Source organism: Bradysia coprophila, unplaced genomic scaffold, assembly GCF_014529535.1.
Source record: "Bradysia coprophila strain Holo2 unplaced genomic scaffold, BU_Bcop_v1 contig_94, whole genome shotgun sequence".
Taxonomy (NCBI): Eukaryota; Metazoa; Arthropoda; class Insecta; order Diptera; family Sciaridae; genus Bradysia; species Bradysia coprophila.
Genome location: NW_023504022.1, coordinates 4,512,029 through 4,532,600, shown reverse-complemented (window position 1 = coordinate 4,532,600; position 20,572 = coordinate 4,512,029). Strand labels below are relative to the sequence as shown.

Here is a 20,572-nt window from a genome sequence, read left to right as displayed (position 1 = left end):
CCTTATTATTCCTTTCACAATAATAATCTTCCAAGTTTTTACATCAAAAAATACATACAACGCAACTCCCAACATACTATCCATGCGCTGACACCAGCGATAAACGAACTCATACATTGAACGGAATTTCCACCCACCACTACATTTGCAAAAGAAAATTGCCCGATATAGGCATTGGTGGTGTCCTTTTCTCTTCCACACATTTCCCATACAAAACATAACAACAAAATGTTTCTGTAATGCTCACATTTTATCTGTATTTTATCTTATTTTATGTGCCGTGCATTTTATACATGACCATATATACACACAATATTTTCCGAGAACCCTAAGTGTCACTCACAGTGCCTCTTTCTAAAAATACGCGAAAATTCTATTTATAACAAAATGTTAATAATTTAGTCGAAACTATAACGAACAAATCGAAATGGAAGTGCGAATTCGTTAGCAAAATGCATCCCGGATTTGAATCGCGTTTCAAATTACACAATTAAACTTCTCGGTCAAGGATAATTTTTTGTGGAAAATCGTTTCACACTTTTTCCCATTTCGTTCGCATAGAAAATATGAAAATGTGACATTTTCCCAGTTTCATTTTATCGCGTCAATAAAAGACTGATAAGAAAATGTGAAAATTCGAAAAGTTTCGTTTTTCTGACTTTGATTTTCATCTGTGGACACTGGTTTCTGAGTTTATTTGGTTTGGAAAATGATAAGAGAGAAAAGAAGAAAAAAAAAAGTTGCCAGTGCATTGTGTGGGTTAAATGAAAAAGTGGATCAGTAGACCAACAATTTCCTTTCCCCTGCGTTGATCGTTATTCGCTTAAGAAATTTTCTATTTGCCAAATCGACTGAAACAAAATCGATGATTAACGCATCGGGATCAACCAGACGATGAGACGTGTAAATTGCCAGGCGAATATGGAAATGCCAGTGGTGGTGATTTAAACACGGAAATATGAAAACGCGTGTGATTGATATGACAAATGCCACAGTAAACATTCATTAAATATTCAATATGTTGTGCGAAAATGGTCAAACTAATTGCTGGCGTTAAATTAAAGCAAAGTGTATGACATCCGCGAACTTATTTCGAATAAATTTGGGAAATATAAAAACAGAATTTCCCATTCAATTTTCCGATTGATTGAAATCGACAAATCAATGAAAATATCAGAAATGTCTATCCGAATAGTAAGAATAGCATTTCGACTACTATAAGAACTATCGTGACATCGCAAAAAGGTTTTTTTTTCTATTCGGCATAAAGTGAAGTCGAGTTAAGTAACACAGCTAAAAAAAAACCTCCACCGAAGGCGGATGTGCTACTATATGCATCATCAAAACTGTGTTTATAGCAAATTATATGTGTATCTATGTAGTGTAGGATGTTATAACATTGTTGACGTATGTGAATAGCTATGATGAATATAATGTATGGCCGAACCGATATATAAATAACTATTACAGCATTGCAATATTGTAACCGAGAGTTTTTTGATATGACTATTTGAACAATGTATAAAGTTACGCAATGAATAATTCAACAAGGAAACGGTTTATTGAACGGAAAGCTCAACAATCTGTAATCGAAAACTAAAAATAATAAAAAAAGAAGAATAAGGAAAAAAAGAACAACCAACAGAAATACAATTCTCCGACATACACACGCTAAATGTCTACCGATATAAAATCGATTGAAGAACCTTTTCCAGATTTGTGTTCACTGATATTATGGCAGAGGACTTAAATATTCATAAAAGTTTTTATTCCGACTACAACCAAGTGTTGTGGATTGAATTAACAACGCACTTATTTCCGAAGAAGAAAATTAAATTTTCCCGTGTATGCAACATCGTTGGCGGATTGCTTGCAGGGGAATACTTAAATTTTTGGTTACAATCTTTAAATTAAATTCCAAAATCGTTTTTTTTTTTCTTTTCCTTTCGGTTCTCTCCTTTCGGAGTGTTTCGACACAATATATTCGAACGAAAATTCAGTGCTGGTAAAATATGAATATTAATCCGACATAAAAGGCCATACATGAACAATTAATATTGCCGCTCATTCAGTTTTTCGTATCGTAGCGTTATTTAAACAAACAAAAAAAAAAAAACAAACAAATTGTGAGTGCATTAGAAACTGATAAGCAATAAATTACAAAACATTTTCGCCGGAGTGATGAAAGAGTGGAACAACTCATTCGACAAATAGGAACACATTTGATTGAGAGCCGGATTTTTGAAGAAAATAATGTCCCTACTCAATGTTACAGGTTGGTATCGAACATTTTATTAAACATTTTGATTCTCCAGCAAACAGAGATTCTATTTCATGTGCCCTTCTATCATCAAGTCTAGTAGCAGGACTCAATTTTCGTCATTACAGTGAGAGGCAGTGAATTTTCAGCATGAATTTGCTTCAGCTGATCCACACTAACAATCAATACTGTTTATACGTGCTTATACGGTTTTACTACTATCACACGCAAGCTTATAGCAAGTATAAACAGTTTTGGTTTCATGCTGAAAATTCACTGTCAGTGCTAAAATTATATTAATTTTGACACTAGTGCTGAAATGATATCTGAAGAATTGGAAGGGTATAGGATGTTATATCCTATAAGTTACCATCTCATATTCTTTCCATTCTATACTTTTCTGCTCATTACCGCTGATAACCGGCGGTTATCTTTTAAATATATTCTAAAATGCTTCTCATACAGCGGTTATCCGAGGTAGTCAGCAGAAACGTGAAAATCTCGGCGGAAACAAAAACGAAATATGGAAAAGAACGTTATACCACAACAACACCGTTCACAGAACGTCTGAATTCGATCGTAATGTTTTATAATTCAATCAAAAGCCACAAACAGTCGAATCGAAATCGAAAAGTTTTCCTTTTTTTTTCATATTGTGTAAGGTCACTGGCCCTGAGGCATAAAATGGTGATTTACTTGTTCAGGATAATGATCTGTAATACAAAAAATGTTGATGATGTACACTCTAGGCGGAATAATATTGCTCGTTCTGCTGTCTCTGCAATTTCTTATGTGCTCTAATGCAAGCTCAGATAATTTTTCTAATTCGTTGGACGACACAAATAATCCTCAGTTTGGCATTCGCCTATTTCTTACAAATTGAACGTTTTCAAAATTAAAGTTGAGAATTTGACCAGTTCTCAGAAGGAAAGATACTAATTATGACTAGAGTAGAGAGTGAACATTTCGTAAACACCAGAAAAAAAGCTACATCCTAACCTGTCACATACGGCTATTCATCTGTTATCGATAACGACGACAAAAATAATGACAAGGTCTGGGTAATGTGGTTCTTTATATAGAAAATGCATGTTTAAAAAATTGAAGTACCAGATTTGAAATCAACCAATGAAAATCGATAGACCCGATAATAATACTGGTCAAATGTTTGCCGGCTGTAACAGGTTAAACCTAAGGCAAATGAAGTAACAGATTCAATGATATTATTCTGATACCCTTGTGAAACGTCTCAGGTTTCTTTTAAGATTCACTTCGATCTTCACGGATGGTTTATTTTTGGACATTTGAGGATTTGCAACTAAAAAAGTAATATTCCACTATCCAGTAATTCGCTTAAATCCAGGCTCAATAATCGCAGATTCGGTCTTACTGTCAGATTATATAAATGTGGCATTGTAGCAGTTATCGCATTTATCCATCGAAGACCTTAATGTTAGTTCGTTTTGCGTGTTTAAATTTCATGTCTTACTACTATTATTAGATTTAAATTACTTTTTTGTGCAAATGATTGGATTGTTATTGACAATGCAAACATTTTATACCTATGAAAGCGAATCAATTCATATTACTAGGCGAAATGATCTGATTTTCATGGTTAGCGAATGCAAAATCAGTACCTGACAATGAGTACCCATCACTTACCACTTATCTGTACTAATCTATTACTTCACTTCTTTAACGTAAGCCCTAGTGTTTGATAAAAACACGATTTCTTTGAAACATAAATCTTGCTATCCAAAGCTTATTTTCGTCATCGTCATCGATAAACCGATGACTCTGAAAGGTTAAAATGTCAAAATGTCTCGATTTGATTATCTCGTTTGTGTAAGGGCAGTCAGTGTGCACGTTACTTGAAAATGCAATTCGATATCTGTTCGGTTCCTACCGCCGTAGTAATAACGCTCATAATGCGTACGTTTAGTTTTGAACGTGATCACAACATCACTTGTTGCATGGCACCAACGAAAACCATTCCAAAATTATTGCAATCAATGCCACACCAATGTTAATATAATCCAAATTCCAAACATAAGCACATTTCCTGTATATGTACGTAAATTAGACAATGAAGTCCTCACCCGACATAATAATGGTATTTTCGTAGAAATTTTATCTGATACCGTTGTTATAAACATCGGTCATGAAATATGCCTCATGTGGTTGTATTATTTAAGTCGTTTCATTGTTTCATGCAAATTTTATTTTTCGTTTCGTTCAGTTTTGGGTGAAGTTAATGGTCTGGAATTAGCAAATAATATCACAAAGGGAACGTATTACCGGTGTTATCCTTTTAGAAACAACTAATCATCTGTTAGAGACAATGATTCCGGAAGTAAGCGAGGATAATCAATAGCTATTGTTACATTAACCTTTCACTGACGGCAACCATATCAGCAGTTTTACAGATCTATTTCTTCATTTGATCTAAATATTTTTAAGAGATTGACTTCAAATCTATTACTTCATTTTTTTAAACACACACTTTGCTTCATTACAGCGGTGCGCATTAGTTTATCCGTACGTAACAGGGTAAAACAGCTTAATTAATGAAGCACAAGATTCTTCATCTAGCACTAAAAAATAGTTTCAATAACGGAAGTAGCAGATTGATACTTTGTGATACTTTTTTCGTTTTTAAAAGGTTATTGAGAAATTTGAGGGTTCCGGCTGTCCAGAATAGTATAGAGTTGTATTAAGATGTCTGCTATTCGATCCACTTACTCGGATGCGTTTAATTTTCGATAACAGGCGTCCTGATACTGATATTAGCATACTAATGTATACATAAGGACATCTGGAGGCTCAATAGTATAAAAAAAACTATGAAAATCGACCTAATCCCGAACGCCACTTGTGCGGTCATATGACACAAATTTAATCCGCAGAATATCTGGGTAACTTTGTTCAGAAACTTTGTTATTACAGTCCGAATACCTCTACATATTTCTCATATTCCTGCATTTAATTGTAGTTTCGAATTGTTAGTACTTTGGTTGAATTACAAACATGTGACTCTATTGAGGAAAGTTTGCTCGTTTGAAGTTTTCAGTTCAGTTTAAAGAAATCTCCAGCTAATTCTGTGCAATAGGGTAAAAGTTAGACGTTCACAATAAATGTTAAATGCAGACCAGTGGGTATTTAGATTAAGCCCGACGGCCAATGTGTATGCTAAAATATTGCATCGCTGGTGGTCTAGTGTTCAAGAATTTAATTTTCGATTTCATGTTATATTCCATTGTCCTGTTTTATCTTCATACACATCAATTTCTGATAGTCAAATTCAGAAGGACACAAATTTTAATTGATGTCGAATTGAATCTTACTTTACATTATCTTGAAATTAAAGAAGAAAATTGAATTGTCGAGTCGACTGCATCTTTAAACAATCTATTTAATTCATGGAAGAGGGTTGTATTGCTCAGGGTTTATGCCAATTCAAATGAAAAAACTTAATTTCAAATAGCTCAGGACTGAACCATCTTCACTTCAGGGTCCTTATTCGAACAAAAAATAATCTTACATTGGTCGCTGTATTACAGCACTTATATCACTTGTATTTTACCAATACAATTCCTTATGAATGGAAAATCGTCAATTTTGATAAGTAGCGGGATCGCATGTAAACAGCGAATTTTCTTTTTTTTTATTTAATGTTGTTCAGACGGATTTCCGTTACTTCAAAAGAACTGTTGTTTTTCAACGACGCACAAAACTATTCTAAACATAAAGTTGACCATTTGTCAGCCACCAAAAGTTGGGCTAGACAGCATGCAGTCAGGAATTCCTGTTCACAATTTAAATCAATAAATTATCTTAATGTTTTGCACACGTAAACCCACTACTTTACCTAAGCTGTTCTTTCTCGTTTCTCCGATTTCTCTCGTTTGTCATTTAAAATTCGAAATCAGAGAAATGGAGAAGAACAGCAGTAAAAACTTTAATACAAAAGTGTGATTTTGTACGTGTGCAAAGCAGTAATGTCGTAGAAAATTAAAAATTCTTTGTCTATTTGGAAATGATGTTTTTAGGTGAATATCACATTGTAAAGTGATAGTCATTTGTGTACCTGTTTTGGACGATTGATTTTAGGCAATTTCGCGGATTGTTCAAGCGAAAGTGCCATAAATCAACGGTCCCAAACAAGTACACATGTGAATTTTCATGCAGAGGTCAGGAAACCCGAGAAAATTTGAAAAATTGCCCTCATCGTCGTTTGCTCCTTAATTCAGATCTATGAATCTCCATAAAAAAAATTGCTAACGCCGACCCGTACGAAACACCTATTTGTATCAAAAGCCTTTACTGTGAAACTCTTCATTACTTTTACTTCATTTTCTACTGAAAAGCTATTCGCCCTTTAAAATCACTTACATTATCCACTCTTTGCCTTGTTATCATATACAAATAAATTGCCGGAGGCAATATAGACAGCCCCGTACGAAGTCAACTTTCATAAATTCCTATTTAAACAGCTATATACCGCTATATTTACCTATATTTTCCTATAAATAAACATTTCACAGATAAATATATGCTATTATATAGCTCTATATGCCTGTATATAGCTGTATATGGGTATATATAGATGTCCATATATGTAATGCCTGAAGCACCCCACACACATAACAAATTATTTCCATGTTAACAGAAACTATCTAAGTACAAATTTTCCCACTTTATATCGTTTTTACTAAAATCCAATATGGCCGCCGGCAGCCATTTTGTTAGGAGACCGGAAATAGTACCGACGCTTTACATTCGTTAATACCTTTCAAACAAAAAACAATTCATGAAATTCGGTCAAAATTTACTCGAGATATTGACAAAATACTCCACGTTCACTGTACGGCCGAGTAGCCAGATAAGAGCTCACTCCAAGAGACCTAGCTCACGCTCCGGAGAACATAATTTCAAAAACTTTTTTTTCCCTGATTGGTACGGTCAATACCTATCTAATAAAGCTAAAACAGACGAAATATGTTCAAATGTGGCCGACCTACAAGCAAAAACTGCTTGCCGCCCTGTGCCTGTTTCACACCAAGCGGTCTAACTCACGAGTCGGTCATCCGATTTCCATAAACTTTTTTTTGTCGATCGGTATTGCAAATACCTTTTATTTGACGTATCATTTACAAGTGTAACGTTTTAATGTCCGGAGATATCTTCGAAAAACCGTAAAGCACTTATTGGGCCACAGCTCGGGAGGGGTCGATCCAAAATCACTCATCTTCCTGTCTTTTGACATTACGAAACGGGAAAAAAAAGAATTTTCAAAATCGGAAGCGTTTTACTCAAGTTATCGTGCAGACAGACGGACAGACGGACATTTTTTTTTCACTGATTTGGCATCTCTAGACAACCACAATAGGTTTCCCCTTACTCAGGGAGTCCAATTTGACGTGTTACAAACGTATGCGTAAACCTATAAGACCCCAGTACTTCGTACGGGTCTAAAAATTCATTATCGTTTGTTTTATCGTTAGCGTGTGCGGTCAATTATCGTCGGAAAAGCTAACGTTCTCTAATATAGGTCCTGTAGAGCCATACTTTTTTTGCTCAGAAGAATGTTATAACTACGTTCGATTAAAAACAGTGTGTCGAAATGCCCATCTTTAATTCATCAAATTATGGGAAACCATTCCTCTAGCTGATTAATACTGCATGACTGACACAGTTTTATTGCGCCAGATATGAGTTTCGAATTGAACAGTCTACCTACCTGGAAATGTGAATTATCCATGCTCATCTATGCGTATAAATATGGACTTGCGTAAAGTGCGCACGTTGTTTTTCACTGATAAAATTGCGTCGTCTTTTGTGGACAACCCCTTAGTAGTTATGCTATTTATATACAAACAAACTGAAAAACAATTTTCCTTCGTAGAACCGTTTCCATCACGTTTACGATAAAAATCCATTATATGCAAACTTATATGCACTATGAATGGGTATTGAAACTGCTCTGCTGGTGTTGTTCTATTATACGGTCGGTCATAAAGTTTAGATTTTTCTTTTCTCTTCCATAAAAATTGTGCTGTTCTGCCGCAGAGATTTCTTCAACATTGTGATATATATTGTCGATTGAGTGCATTCAGTTCCGGTGAAAACACAATCCAGCATCGTTTACATTTCCACTTTAGAAATTTATGGACTTTTTTATATTCGATATAGCTAATTGCTGGAAACCGGAAGCGGTGCAGAGTTTTTCAATAAAACCTTTGAAAGAAGGCTCCATAGATTACCGAGACAATGGGGACTAGTTGAGCCCGTAGGAAATCGGTGCGACATTAGCTCTGTACGAACACGTACACATATTCATATAGAGAGAATGTAAACGTGATGTTGTTCTAAATATAAAGCGACTCGTGTACCAAGGGCGAAACGCATACAGTCTATTCTATCCAAAGAGTACAAAGAGTGAAAATTGATTATTTGTTTTGTGATTGAAACGTTATTCTTGCTCGTAGAGTATATGACTTTCCGCACTCTCATCTTACAAATTCACAGTTTCATTTACATTGCAAATATCGAAAAACAAGAATAGACCGGCTAAAGCCTGGTGAGGTCTTTTTTTCTTTTTTTGTAGGCAAGGCGGAAGAATAGCTTCGTCAGTCGATATCCAGCTGTTGAAGAGTAAACATCTCCTCTAACGTTTGACCAATTTGGAATTCAACTACCAGTTTGGTAGTCAACTACCATAAATTAAACTCTAAATAGGCGAGCAGTTAGAATATTTTGTCAGTCGGTCCGTAGTTCTCGAATAGTAAACATCTTTCCCTCAAAAATTACGTTCAGTAGTCAATTATAACCTCGGTACTCAGCTACCAACTACCAAATTTTTGAATTGCAGTGTCAACTCTGAGCTATCGGTTATCAGATAACAAATAATTATTATTTGCCTGGTGTTGATATGCTCACGGTAGCTTTGCAATTTTGAATGTCAATCCAGCTCGCAACTACCATAACTACCAAAGCTACCGACTACTAAATTTCCGATTTATAAATAGCCGAGCATGTAGAATAATTTCGTCAGTCGGTGCGTAGTTCTCGAATAGTAAACATCTCTTCCCCAAAAATTACGTTTGGTAGTCAATTATAGCCTTGGTAGTCCAACTACCAACTACCAAATTTTCGAATTGTAATGTTAACTGTGATCTATCGGTGATCAGATAACAAATAATTATTATTTGCCTGGTGTCGATATGCTCATGGTGGCTTTGCAATTTTGAATGTCAATCCAGCTCGAAACTACCAACTACCAAAAATACCAACTACCGACTGAGAGCTACCAAAACTACCAACTACCGACTGAGAGCTACCAAAACTACCAAATTTGTGGAACAGACAGACGGACAGACAGACAGACAGACGGACAGACAGACAGACAGACAGACAGACAGACAGACAGACAGACAAACCGGCCATAATAGGGTATTTTTTCTAGAAGAAAAAAGACCTAAAAATTATGAAAACAGCACTCGAGGTACATGTAGATCTACTCTCACTCCAAGGGCTCCCTGTAGCTTTTGCTGTTGCTTGCGTCAACCGAAACTTCAACCATTTTCATTTTACAGTTAAACGAGCGAAATACATCGGTGTACAGGACATTCAAGCTGCTCAATTCAATACCTACGTCACACTCAAACTGCAACATGTCAAATCCACAACAGTAACAGTGAAAGGACCAGAGCCAGCATGGGAACAAGACTTTCTGTTGTAAGTGCTAATCGGAAAAGTGGCAAACTCATCAATTTAATGAATTTTCTCTTTAACTTTTGCTGCAGCGAAACTAACAATGTAAACAGCGGTTTACTGGTTGAGGTTTGGACGAAAGGAATGATCTGGGATCGAGCACTGGGTTATTGCTTAATAGCCTTGGACACAATATCGTATAATTCGGCAACATCACAGGAAAAATGGTATCAGTTAGATATGGAAGTAATATTAATGAATGGCGAAGTAGCTGGTACCAGAAATGCAACCGGTCATATGATATTGCTAGATTGTCGCTTCGAACTACCTTTCGGTGATTTTTCATTTGTAGTTTTATTTTGTAACATTTAGCAATTGACTAGTCATAATATCGTTTACATTAACACACACCATAGATCCGTCCAAACTGTAGTGACTAATTGTAATACCTCTTAAGTGTAAATGAAAAATTCCTCAATAATTCACCATATAAACACAACAATACGCAACGATAGTTTCGCCGAGACTTTTAAACTTGCCATTTAACTGTGTTGTTGAATTGTTGACATTCCACACTATAAAAGTATTTCTTGTTTAGATTCTGAAACTCAACCGGATTTACAGCGAAAACTTGAAATTCTTAATGGCATCATGACACATGATAGGCGTCATAGACAAGCTCAGTATTTTGGAAATTGTAAGTATTGCTGTCGAACGAGGGGATGGGGGGGATGTTTATCCGACGAAACGGGTTTATTATGTTGTTTATGCACTCCACGGTTCGATGCATAGTCAGGATAATAACGATCGAAATGTGATTGAGGGAACCAAATAGTCGCTTGATATTCGTTTATTAGGTCGATGTGACACCATAGTTGATGTTTTTCGTGCCATAATTGAATTGAGTCCTCCTTTCAAATCGAGAAAAACAAAATCTTTTTTCGGAATTTATATTTGTGTAACAGAGCCGGCACAATGTTTTTTTTTTATAAGTCCAATTGAGTCTATTGATCCTGTCCTTGATCCATCACCTCACCTCCTTTCATTCATTTCATTGTTAACGGTAAGTACGCTTAAGAATGTTAAGGAAATACGTCAACGTTACTCACGTTTGTTGCAATAATTACGCAGTAAAGGTATACTCAGTCCCGAGCTGGCCCATCCGGTGGTACAGTGAGACGAAACACGTGATCATACTGAAACATTCGAAGGGAAAACTGCTCCGGAGAAACATGGTACAGAGCCCAGACTTTGTAATACACGTAAAGTCACTGGCTCAGTTTGACTCTCAGCGTCATAAGAAGTCATGGTACAGTAGGGCGTATCGAATTTTTAGAATTTTAAGGGCCGCGATAGCCTGTGTGCGGAAAACGTAGATCATTGAAAACTAATTCCAGGCATATGGTTGATGGATCCGAAGGTGCCCGGGAAGAAGTCCCCCCGGACGACTTTAACTTTCAAATGGTCATAACTCGGAAAGTTGAGAGTATTTCTGAAAACAATGTTCTAGCAGGATGTAGAGCGTTAAAAACTCTACAAAACTGCCAAAGAAACCGATGGTCCAAAAGGTGTGTCTGTCGAGGTTTTCTAACATCGAAAGTTCGAAATTTTGGTTTTTGACTTTTATTTCCTGAGAGACAAATTATTAAGTTTAGCTTTTGGCATGAGGTTGTAGAGGAGGTCGAGTACTACCAGTACACTAGGCATTGTCCCGGTCGGCGATCCATCCGAAACCACTTTTTCAACATTAATGAATGAACTTTTTAAGTGTACCCACGTCGCCCACGAAGCCAGTGCAGACACTGTAACCGGTGTTGCTGAGTCGAGGTAACCTTGGCCAGTAAGTGCACATAATATTCCATAACAGTAGCTGAACTCTTTTTCAAAATATTTGGGATCTCGATGTAGCACATTATATTGACACGGTATACCACGAAGTTCAACCTTTTGTAAAAATATCGAAAAATGTGTATTTGCAACGAAATCGACTTCTTACTACTGTTCGTGGGTCAAATAACTAATTAAAACGATTATTTGTTGTTTTTCTCACAAATTTCACTTTCTCAGATTTTGTAGTACAAAATGTGCTACACCGAATTCTTAAATATTTTGTAAAAGAGTTCAGCTACTGTTATGGAATATGATGTGCACTTACTGGCCAAGGTTACCTCGACTCAGCAACACCGGTTACATTGTCTGCAATGGCTTCGTGGGCGACGTGGGTACACTTAAAAAGTCCATTCAAAAATGTTGAAAAAGTGGTTTCGGATGGATCGCCGACCGGGACAATGCCTAGTGTACTGGTAGTACTCGACCTCCTCTACAACCTCATGCCAAAAGCTAAAGTTAATAATTTGTCTCTCAGGAAATAAAAGTCAAAAACCAAAATGTCGAACTTTCGATGTTAGAAAACCTCGACAGACACACCTTTTGGACCATCGGTTTCTTTGGCAGTTTTGTAGAGTTTTTAACGCTCTACATCCTGCTAGAAAATTGTTTTCAAAAATACTCTTAACTTTCCGAGTTATGACCATTTGAAAGTTAAAGTCGTCCGGTGGGACTTCTTCCCGGTCACCTTCGGATCCATCAACCATATGCCTGGACTTAGTTTTCAATGATCTACGTTTTCCGCACACAGGCTATCGCGACCCTTAAAATTCTCAAAATTCGATACGCCCTATGGTACAGCGTTTTTCGAAGTAATTTTCCGCTCGGAAATACACTGACAAAAAATTGTTGAAAATCTTACCTGCAGCAGGTAGCTTTGTCTCCAGGTAATGTACATTATCTGCCACAGTTGTGTTTTTTGTATGAGGCACTACAGCTGTGGCAACTATTGTAGATTACCTGAAGGGAAAGTTACCTGCTACAGGTAAAATTTTCAACTCTTTTTTTTGTCGCTGTATTTCATCTCACACTCTCGCCCGATATGCCAGTCCGGAGCTGATTATACTCTGATATTGGTTCCGAATTCAGTCTGGTATCAAAATTCGTTTCATGTCAAAGTTTAGAAAAAGGCGAATTCTGTAATTCATAATATTGTCCAGCGTACTACATGACGCTTTTTAAGGTGTTCTAGAACTGTAAATGAAAAGAAAGAAAATGTTATGCCAAAGAGCAGTGCCTAATACTTCGCAGTACAATACTTCTGAACTCAACTCAACTCCACGTAGCCTGCAGCTACCTTCTGCATTTATAGCTCTAGAACTGAACTCAGGGAAGCTGGCTAGCACAGAGTTCAAAAGATATATGGTGCAAACGATTCGGTTCTGTTTCCATTTTTCGATGGCTTTGCCTTTCTTTTACAGTTTTACATGGACAAGTCAGTAATTAGCTGAAAAGGACCACGAGTTACAGTGTTCCCTAATATCCGCTTTTGTATACAAATTTTATTGACCAAACTAGAAATACAGAACTACTAATTCTACATGCACCCTCTGGTTTGGGTGCACCCAATGAAGGGTGTGACTGTGACACCCAACCGTATATTTTGGAATATTGTGTAAAATTGTGCAGTAAAACGAGACGTATATTCAACATGTAGATTAACTCTTTGAACAATAGAAAATCACTCAGAAAATTAACAAATTTTCTAGTTCTAAATACTCTGTGATGGCGAGCAAAAACGTCGTCAAATTAAATCTTTTTCCGATGTTTTTTTTTTGTATGTTCAAAGAGCTAGTCGTCGGTCAGTCGCTATGCTAATAAGAAATTGCTATCTGTCAATTCATGTTCAATAATTCGTTTCCATCTTTTCAGCTGGCTATTCCGAAGACAGTGACTACACGTCTGATCTCAACTATCCAATCGGACAAAATGCTAACTCATCTGCAAGCCAATATCGAAATCTCATGACGCCGCAACGATCGTTAGAAACGTCGCGAGAGAATTCATACGAAAAAGAGGATCGATATTATGATAGCTACGCTGTCGACCCAAAATCGAGTATTATGATGTACTCACCGATGGATGAATATCAGTACAAGGATGGCGAGAGTGATCCGTTGTCGTACAATAGTCGGCCGATGAAGTAGGTTTTGCTTTGAAATGTGCACTTAAGTATCACGTCTTGATCCCATACAATTTCAGCACCACATACGACACAAACTACGGTAACATTCTTCAAACCAATTTGGAGCGACAAGATACACTCTACGATGAGTACACTGATACGTATGCAACGGATCAACAGCAAATCTACTCCGAGGTGGATGATAAGTACAATTATTATGATGGCACCACAGATGGTCTGTCCGAAAATCGACAGTGGGACAGTGGGGGCAGAGGAACTTCAATGAGTAAAACATTGCCAAAAGTTCCCATTAAACATAGTTATAGTATTAGTGATGAGATTTACAATCGAGATGGAATTTCGTTACCGTCGACTCCGCCAAATGCTTCTAAAAAGACAAGATTGTTGCCACAACCACAGTCACGATCGCATGGAACTCCAGCGAGAATGTTACCAACGATGCCAATTAAATCGGGAAAATTCCGGTCACCGCTGAGACGCAGTGACACCGAATACAGTGATCAGGTAAAATACCAATGAGCTCACCTTTCCGATCATATCCGTACTTTAAAGGGGTGAAGGGATGGGGAATATTCTATGTAAAGTTCATCATGATTGACACAAAATTATCGTCAATTTTCGATTTTTCTGTTACAAAAACTAGAGCTAGATTTGAGACGCTAGTTGGCTAGTCACAGTCACAGTTCAGAAATTCGTCTTACACTTCCCATCATCAAACATTTTCAATTATTGTCTCTTCTTCGGAAGGGACATCGTCGAATGTCCACTCTTTTCAATGATTTTTTTATTATATTTTAGGACTCCCTCCACTCAGCGTATAGTTATCGGCCCGGTGCAGTATCAGCCATCCAATACAATGAGGACTACAATTATGCGTATCAAAGTACCGATAGTTTAAATCAAGCATTTTCGGATACTGGCCGTCGAAAAGGTGCGGCCCTTCCTTCCATTCCCGCCACCACCATGCCGAGACAGTATGCGGATATGATTCAGTCGATAGGTCCCGATTTCGATCAACTTGAACCGAACATTTCTCAAGATTTGTCAATGTACGATGACACATATGACTGCTACAGTGATCCATATGCCGCACAAGATGATTATTCATTGACAGAGATGTTTCAGCCGCCACCATCAAGAAAATCGAAGCGACTGCCAACGCCAGTTGTTGGTGGTAAAATTGGAGGAAGTAGACTTCCGCCAATTCCACAATCTACTGGGCTCAGTGACTTTGGTCAACGGAAACGACTTCCGTCAATTGTAAAAACGTCAGCAACGTCATCGCAATTCTATGGCGACCAGACTCCCTACGGTGGTTATGACGATACGTATTCGGATAGTAATTACTATCATTCGACAACAACCACAGCAGCTACGATAGCAACGTCCGATTTCAGTACAAAATACGTTAGTCCATATAGTTCGTATAGTTCTTATCCAACAACTTCAACTATAACTACAACAACCGCCACCACTTCATTTACATATTTCAATAATCAAGCAATACCGACAACTGCAATTGCCATCAGCAACACTTATAGTGATCATAGTTATACGAACAGCATTGCATCTAAATTAAGCAATAATCTACAACCGAAAAGTGTTCTATCATCAATATTGCCCTTAACCACCACATCGACGTCGTCACAAATGCACAGTTATGGATACGGCATAGGATCAACGATACAAACGGTCACAACGGCCCCAACCACAACCACACAATCGTCTGGGCTCGGCATCAATACAATAACCAAAACGTTGTCGTCGATATTCCAGTCGAAAACACCGCCGACAACGCAGTCGAAAACACAAGAACAATCTTCACTGAAATTCCAATTGCCAAATTTCACCGCGAAACTAACAACCCCAACCACAACAACAACAACATCATCATCAACCGTTCACAATAACGATTACGACAATAACTATTGTGATGATGCTTACTACAACAGTACACTACCACCAACAACAACCACAGTGCCATCCGTTACAGGTAGTGGCGTCGATGGCAGTGCAACAATAGCTAGTAATATTTACAATAATATCCATCAATTGACGAAAACCAATGATTACCCTTATGATGAGAAAATGACGACCACGACGGTAGATTATAGCAAAGATGATTACAAATATAATTATGACGACTTTAGCTACAGTGAGAATGATTATATCGCAACCGGTGATATCACGAACAATGTTCAAAATAATTATAATAATAATTACGACGATTACGCAGACGATGGTGGGCAGATGATCGACGACATTAATCATCTGCATCAGCAGACAAATGATAACGTTACAAATAATAAGAACTTTTATTGTGATAGTAGTTCTAATAGTTTATTGATAAATCAAGACAAGACTGGCGGTATGCATCATTTGAATCAGGAGCATGTTGCAAAGAACCAATTAGGACAGACGACTACGAGTAGTAACGGTGACTACGGTGTAACGATGACAACAACATCTGCTTCATCCATTGGTGAGTGTGGAGTGTGTTAATTTGGAATAATAATTTCGGAAGCCGGAAACCTGCTCACAGAACAGTGACACAACCTGAAACATTTGTCTAGTTTGGGAGATTTAGATTTAGGCAGGCGCGTCGACTTCAATATGTCGATTGGGACGATTGCCCCATACGAGTGAGTTCATATAGACCGAAGAACCTACGAGTAGACTACTGCCCTGCAGTAATTTGCATGAGGGACTTAGTGAAAAATGTAATTTTATTTTGTTTAAAAGTTTCACTAAGTCTCCTATGCAAATTACGGCATATTAGTACAGACACCTTTTGACCACGACTTTGCTGCATACGTCCTCTATTATTGATATAAATCACTATAAAAAGCAATAACCGCAATGGCCTAGAAATAGGTCCGGGTTGACTCGAAACGTGTTCTCGCCCTGAACCTGAAAATAAAATTTCATTTTCGGCATCGAATCTGAACCTGAAATGGTTTGACCTGAATCTGACTTGAACCTGAATCAAATATTTCGTGTTTGACCTGAACCCGAACTAAACCTGAATTAAGTCACCCTATTTGTTCTTCTTAATTTCCACTGTTGGCTATCCACGTTACATAATTTTCAAACTTTGATATCTTTAAATCCCAGCAGCTCCATCAGAGATTACACAACGTTTTTCATGCAACTCATATCTAAACAACATTTTAGAACATGAAAAAGCTCTAGGAAGCGAAGGAACAGAGAAAAACCTTGTGTGTGTTAGAGATGTGCGGGCCGCCCGAAAATGTCGGGCCGCCCGGGTTTTTATCCGGCCCGACCGGGCCTGAGCCGGGCGGGCTTCAAATCTGTCGGGCCGAGCTTGGACCGGACCTAAAAAATCAAATTTTTGGCCCGATTTTCAAAGTTTCGCGCACTTTTTTATATAAATTTGCTTTCGGGCCGCCCGAAAATGTCGGCCCGTCCGAGTTTTTATCCGGCCCGATCGGGCTTGGGCCGGACGGGCTATAAATACGTCGGGCCAGTTCGGGCCGGGCTTTAAAAATGAATTTCGGACCGGGCTTCGGGCCGGACGGGCTTCAAAAAAACATCGGCCCGCACACCTCTAGTGTGTGTACATCGTGAATTGCAATTTACACTTTTTGCTCTTATGGTCCTGCGACTCATGTACATGTCCTTGAAGGATTGTCCACTTTATACCAATCTCAGCTTTCGCACGCGGAAATTATGAGCTCCAAGATGAGGATCTACCATCATTAGATGTCAAGTGCCTTAATGACTTGTTATAGAAAACAGGGAAATTTCCCTGATAGAAGTAGTAAGATTAGGGAGTATGGAACAATGGACATTTGATCTGGGTTCCTGCTTCTTAATTGAAGAAGCCTCCCAAAAACTGTAATCTAAACTTGACATTCCTCAGGTCAGGTCAGGTACAGGTCAAATCCAAAATTAACAACTCAAATTCTGGTCAGGCTTAGGTCAGACATGGAATTCTAATTCAGTTTCAGTTTTCATTCAGGTCGAATCTGACATCGTAATTCAGGGTAAGATCAAAATCAGGTGGATTAAAATCAGGTTCGGTCTTTGGTCGGACTTGTTGCGAGCATCCAATGTGGTACTGTAAGGTAAAATGACAAACAATCCTGACCATACGCTTGCTGTTTCTAAAAGGTGAAGAGTGAAAGAAGCTGGTTGTGGTAAAAATTGTCAAACTTTTTGCCATCAGTAGACCAGCATTCGTTATTGTGGTAAGAGATCGAGATCCAAAATAGTTATTGAACATCTGATTCATTCAGATAGCTCAGTAAAATGTTTCAGGTTCTAGCGGTTCTAGTCAGGTTTTCTTTTACATTTTCGGGTAATCCTCACATCTCTATAGAACCAAAGACTCTTGAAGTCTTCTTACAGGGAGATAAAAGTGAAATTCGACATATTTTTTGATTGGGGAGATGCTGTGGTTTGTGTTGATTTCTCAAGAATTTCATTGAACAAATGAAAACCTAGATTTTAAATTCCTAAATTGTTGCGAGTACGCGTGCCTTCAAGAATAAAAAACTAAAAATAAAAAATCTAGATTTTCATTTGTTAAACAAATTTGTGTGGAATCATTTTTAAATCACAACAACTCCAGAATCAGAAAACATGTCGAATTTCACTTGGGTAAGAATTTCTCCCTAGGAAGAAAACCTTGCTGAGAATTTGTATTCCATAAGATCTGTTGGTATATGACTCATTAATAGGATTCAAATGTCTTCACATGTTCAACTCAATGAAAACTAAAATTCCTTCACAAAAACTCAATTTTCCATTTTGTCACGCAGGCGACAATCATCACTATATGGACTCAAACCTATCAGATCTGCCTACATCAACGGGTAAAATGAATGGCTACGGAAGTAATAAAGTGAAAAGTGGCTTACTGGTGAAACAACAAACGGAAATATACGAAGAAGACCTTGAAGACGAGGAATACAAGGAATACATTGAGGACGATCATTACAACAGCACTTCGAAATCGTCCATATTAACGACCACACATTCGACAGTGCCATCTTCCACAGTTACGACAACAGTTGATAACTACAATTCAAATGCAAATTCAAATTCGTCTTATTCATCATATCCACCAAATCAACCGTACTACAACTACCAGCACGACTACTTTGACGAAGAGGCCGAACTTGTGTATTTGGAAAATGAGCGCGAAGAAGCCGAAGAAGAAGAAGTGGAGGAGGAAGACGTTGTAGAAGAGGAGGAAGATGAATACGGCGATCAATTAGAAGAACTGCAAGATAACAGCAAATCGAAGTTGCTCAACAAAAAACCTAGACATTTAGCGGCCCAAGACTCAATCGACGATAATGAGTTTTTCCGAAAGCACAGCAAAAATATGCTGACCAGCAATAAACAGGACAGTATACAGGAGGAGGACGAAACCATTCAAACGCCTATTGATGAGCTCGGTTATCCGGTGGTGGGAAGTTCGACGAAAGGTAAGGATTTAGAGGGTAGTACGTTAGGCGGCGTTGGTGTGGAAGGTGGCGAGAAAGCAGACGATGACAAGAAGAAAGAAGAGACGGCGACGGGAATGTCTGCAACAAGGAAGAGTGAAATCACTGCCAAGCAAAGATGGAATTGGGCATACAATAAGATCATCATGCAGTTGAATGTGAGTACACCTACACCATTGATAAAATGTTACACAGGCTTATTTATGAGGCAAAAAAGTAGGTTGACCCATAATTTTCAAAGTTTTGATTTCATTCAAGTTAAGTCAGTTTATAAGAGAAACGAAGAATTTTAGAGGCAGACCGTAGAACGACCCTTTGCTTAGAATATTATTTTACAGGGGACGTCAGTTAAATAACGACATGGAAATGCTTCAGCTGTTTATCGGTTGGTCCACTAATCCAAACATAACTACTCACTCTAATCTGTACTATTTCATCCGTAGTGTTGTTTGTGCGATGAAAAACAGCTGAAGCAAATCCTAAGTCTAAATTTCAATGACGTCCCCTGTACACGTCGATCAAAAATAACTTGACGAAATTCCGGATTCCACATTGGTTATGAAGTGGAATGAACTAGTTATGACGAAAAAGAAGCCAAGGATCGTGAACTACTGTTTGTACTACTTCCTATTTGACTTGAGAAGCTTTTTAAGGTCTTATTACATACGCGAGATCACAAAGCCAAGCGAAACTTGCGTAACTTTAACCTTCTTGCTATTTCCATTTTAAATGATTCGCTGTCTTATAATCACATAATAACTGCGATTCAAATGTTTATTTTTAAATTTACAAACTTAACTGCTATTGCGCTGCTAACCTTACAGCGAAATAGTAAAACAAGAGACCCACATCGCCTCTTATCAACCATAATTTGCATAAAATATTTTTACATGACTGATAATGAACCCAGCTCATACACACGATGCATAACAACAATTTTTATACTATACCGTCAATGCATAGCAATGTACAAGGAAGGTCACCACTCGGTGTGTGTGCCTCAAAACAAAGAAAAAAAAAAATTGTGGAAAAATTTCAGAACCCCACAACATTCGATTTACAGTGGAAGCATCCGATATCCATGTGTGATAC

The 20,572-nt window shown here is 37.7% G+C and overlaps 1 protein-coding gene and 1 long non-coding RNA gene across 5 annotated transcripts in view; one reads left to right on the top strand and one right to left on the bottom strand.

Annotated features, from left to right (window-relative positions):
- The first annotated feature begins 303 nt into the window (after positions 1–303).
- The window catches only part of LOC119085040 (protein unc-13 homolog B), an 83,705-nt gene continuing 63,436 nt past the window's right edge, over positions 304–20,572 (top strand). For 2 of the 4 annotated variants that reach the window (XM_037195248.1, XM_037195247.1), the window contains exons 1-8: positions 305–2,275; positions 9,856–9,997; positions 10,066–10,307; positions 10,572–10,670; positions 13,733–14,003; positions 14,063–14,510; positions 14,805–16,488; positions 18,791–19,638. In XM_037195248.1, the coding sequence (XP_037051143.1) occupies positions 2,254–2,275; positions 9,856–9,997; positions 10,066–10,307; positions 10,572–10,670; positions 13,733–14,003; positions 14,063–14,510; positions 14,805–16,488; positions 18,791–19,638 (3,756 nt within the window). In that variant the 5' untranslated portion in view covers positions 305–2,253. Of the gene's footprint in view, positions 2,276–9,855; positions 9,998–10,065; positions 10,308–10,571; positions 10,671–13,732; positions 14,004–14,062; positions 14,511–14,804; positions 16,489–18,790; positions 19,639–20,572 lie in introns of all 4 variants that reach the window. The other 2 variants (XM_037195249.1, XM_037195250.1) reach the window with 2 other exon arrangements.
- Positions 16,935–18,331, bottom strand: LOC119085041. The gene is made up of 3 exons (XR_005089208.1): positions 18,320–18,331; positions 17,924–17,925; positions 16,935–16,979 (listed from the first exon to the last, which is right to left on the bottom strand). It is a non-coding gene; the product is annotated as an uncharacterized LOC119085041 (long non-coding RNA).